Raw genomic sequence first — 3,323 nt, forward strand, 5'->3', positions numbered from 1 at the left:
TGTCTCTCAAGAACACCAAGCACATAGTTGCATCATCAGTCGCGTTGGTGTGTATGAGCCACTTACAATGAGATGCGTTGAATAATCAACCTTCGGATGCTGCCACCGCCTGCATGAAGGGATGCAGGGCATGCGCAGAGCTGTTAGAGCAGCTCTCACGAGACTGGCTGTTAGGGGCGTTGCCACTGAACTCATGGCCACACGATACAGGCACCACTACAGACAAGTGTGGTTTGCGATGACTCCCATCATGCTGTTGGTGCAGCCTAGTCAGAGGCCGGAAGGCCGAACATATGCCGAGTATGAATCCGTGAATGAATGCATGGAAGGCATCTGTAAGATGTTTGAAGAACACCTGAAGCGAATGAACCCCCTCAGCCAGTCCATCACGTATGGCGTCAGTCAGTTGTTTGAGTTTATCGACCGTCTGGTGGACCTCAGCTGCCTGGTGCTCCGAGAAGATACTCAGACCTACAAGTCGTACACCCGAGAGTGGATCAAAGAGAGGATCTATGTGCTCCTTACTCAGCAGGCACAACCAGCTGGGTCATAGTGATCAGGAAGCTTCCGGGACTGGGGCCGGCTTGGACCACAGGTGTGTGTGGTGATCACTTGGACCCATACCCCCTTTTTTTTTTTCTTCTTTCTGTTATGTGTTGGATGATATCTGGGCCTCTTTTTACTCTGAAAACTCCATTGCCCTTTTCACTGATTTTTCTCTTTAGCATAATTTCATGATTCTATAGATGGAAATGTTTCATGTCTGCTTTATAGCATTCATTATGCCAACTGTTCGAGGTATAAGGGGCTAGTGACACTGATAAATGATGCTCTCTAGATAACTTAGTGAAAATAAGGTTCTTTAGTTACGAGTTTAAACAGGATGGCAGGGGTATCGGAAAGATTCTTTTTGGCAACAGATTTTAGAGGCTTCTCTCATGGTGACTTGACTCTATTTTTCATGTTCCTTGTGAGGCAGAACAGGATGGTATCATAAGGAAGACTCTGGGAGCAATCACCTCATAACTAGCAGGAAGCAAAACGTGTTGGGGATGCTCAAGGTGTAATGTAAAAAGTCATCAACCGGTGATCCATAACTCAGAACTTAGGTGTCAAACATCACTAGCAGCTATGAGCTTGGAGAAGTGGGTTTCAAATTCATATCATAAAATACCACCTGAGTTTATATACCACGTTGATTTTATTTTAATAAGTATTAAATAAATCTAACAAATGTATTTTTCATGTCCTTACATGCATACAGATAACATGTGGACAAAAGAGATCAATGAATTTAATTATCATTATTATTTCTGGTCACGATGGAACCCTGCATTCCCTTTATTTTACACATCCCAAGATCAGAATAAATGAGTTGCACTTCTCAATTTCTGGCATTTTTTAATTGACTGGTAAACATTTGTCTCTTTTGAATCATAAACAAGGTTTTATAATAACCTTATGATTAGTGAATGACTTTTCTCTCCTACATCAAAGTGGGGATGCAAAAGAATGTGGATGTTAAGCACATTAGAATATGACCTCTCTAGTGCTAATTAAATTAGCTAACAGTTTGAAAAAAATACACACATAATTTTCTGATGATTGACTTCTGAGATAGCTGCAGCAACCCCAAGGTACTGTTGTTGCTATCAGCCGCCATTTTGCAGATGGAAAAGTAAATCTCACAGAACACAAAATGTTCAGTCATAACTTTTTATTAAAGCTTAAAAACAAATTCTTAATATTTTATGTGTTTCTCATCATTCTTTTACTTTATTCATCTATTATGTATAAGATTTTATGTTTGGGAAAGTGGCTATTTTTCTATTTGTAAATAATGGTGTCCATGGGATACTATTAAATGTAGATATGGAGCATGATGCTAAGGTATTTCATTATCTAAATTATGCTGCTGGACACTGAAATGAGGCATTCAGTGACCTACTTTGGTTTCTGTTCATCGTTTGGTTTGTTTCCACTCATGTAATTCTGAAATTGAACTAGCATATAAATGTCACCTTCAGTTATGATTCATTTAAATTGATATTGGCACTTTTTAACATTTCATTTTAATTTGCGTTTGTACATTTGTGTAGGCACATACACCCCATGGTAGGCTTTTTGGGAATGAAAACAATTGCAGGAGTCAGTTCTTCTTACCACTTAGTGGACTCCAGGGATTTAACTTGTGTCTTCAGGCTTAGCAGTAAGTGCCTTAACTAGCTGAATTATCTCATTGCCCCCAAATTAAGATGTTTCAAGAGATAATATCATGTACCAAAGCCAAAGTTGCTTTGTAGCTGGTAGTGAACCTTGAACATCAGGTCCTCTTCTTCTTAGCTCTCTTGTAGTAGTGGGATTACAAGTTTCCACACAATCCTGCATTATATAATATTCTGTATTGAACCCAGAGCTTTGTCATGCTAGTCAAGCACTGTACCATAGCCATCCCTTTGACTTATACAAACAATATCCTTTAAAGGAAGAATAATATTTAAAATTCAGTACTGCCAACTGTATTTTTTTGTGTTATATTCTACGGGATGTTGTTGTACTTTGGGATAAGTAGAACAGGGAGCACTAAGTATAACTCAAACTAAGCAACAACACTAGGACACCTGGCAAATGAATGTCTGCAAGGCAATGTTTTGTCATTATCTTTCTAAATTCAAATACCTTATAAACAAAAAGAAAGATAGCACTTGTGAGAGCTACAATAAGAAATGTCTGGGCTGAACAGACTGAAACAACAAAGATTTAAAATAGTGCACAGTTAGCAAATTGCTTGACTTCGGACTCTGGAATACTTGTTAAAAAAAAAAAAAAAACAACCATGTAGGTATATACAAATAAGCACAGGAGTCTCCTTGGAGCTCATTAGTCACAGTAATGCCTATTTGGCATGTTGCAGGCCAAGGAGAGTTTGTTAATATAGCCATATGGCCCCTGGAGAGTAGCACCAAGCAGCATATACACCCATGCACACATGTACCTGAATATATGTGAGCATTTAAGCAAAGAACATACACATGCAAGGTTCAGTAATACAACACATAAAACTCTGCATCTGCATTGTAACAAGATCTAGTTTAGAATAGCAGGATTACATAAAGAAGAGTGCTTTATACAAATAATAAAATAATTTAAAAAATGTTAAATCTGAGGGGAAATTTGAAGTATAATATGAGAAAATATATTTGATAAAGTATGTACCAATATATGTTTCTTTTGATATATTTTCCTATATATATGCATATGTATATATACATATATATGTATATATTGTTTTATTGACCCACAGGGAGCATTCGTGATCAAAG

At 37.7% G+C, this 3,323-nt stretch overlaps 1 protein-coding gene across 1 annotated transcript; it reads left to right on the forward strand.

Moving 5' to 3' along the window:
- The first annotated feature begins 238 nt into the window (after positions 1 to 238).
- On the forward strand, positions 239 to 553 carry LOC100763040 (enhancer of rudimentary homolog). Its single transcript, XM_035451345.1, has one exon. It carries the CDS (start codon positions 239 to 241, stop codon positions 551 to 553), a length of 315 nt encoding a protein of 104 aa, XP_035307236.1.
- The last annotated feature ends 2,770 nt before the right edge of the window (positions 554 to 3,323 follow it).

The sequence above is a fragment of the Cricetulus griseus genome (genome assembly GCF_003668045.3).
Source record: "Cricetulus griseus strain 17A/GY chromosome 1 unlocalized genomic scaffold, alternate assembly CriGri-PICRH-1.0 chr1_0, whole genome shotgun sequence".
NCBI lineage: Eukaryota > Metazoa > Chordata > Mammalia > Rodentia > Cricetidae > Cricetulus > Cricetulus griseus.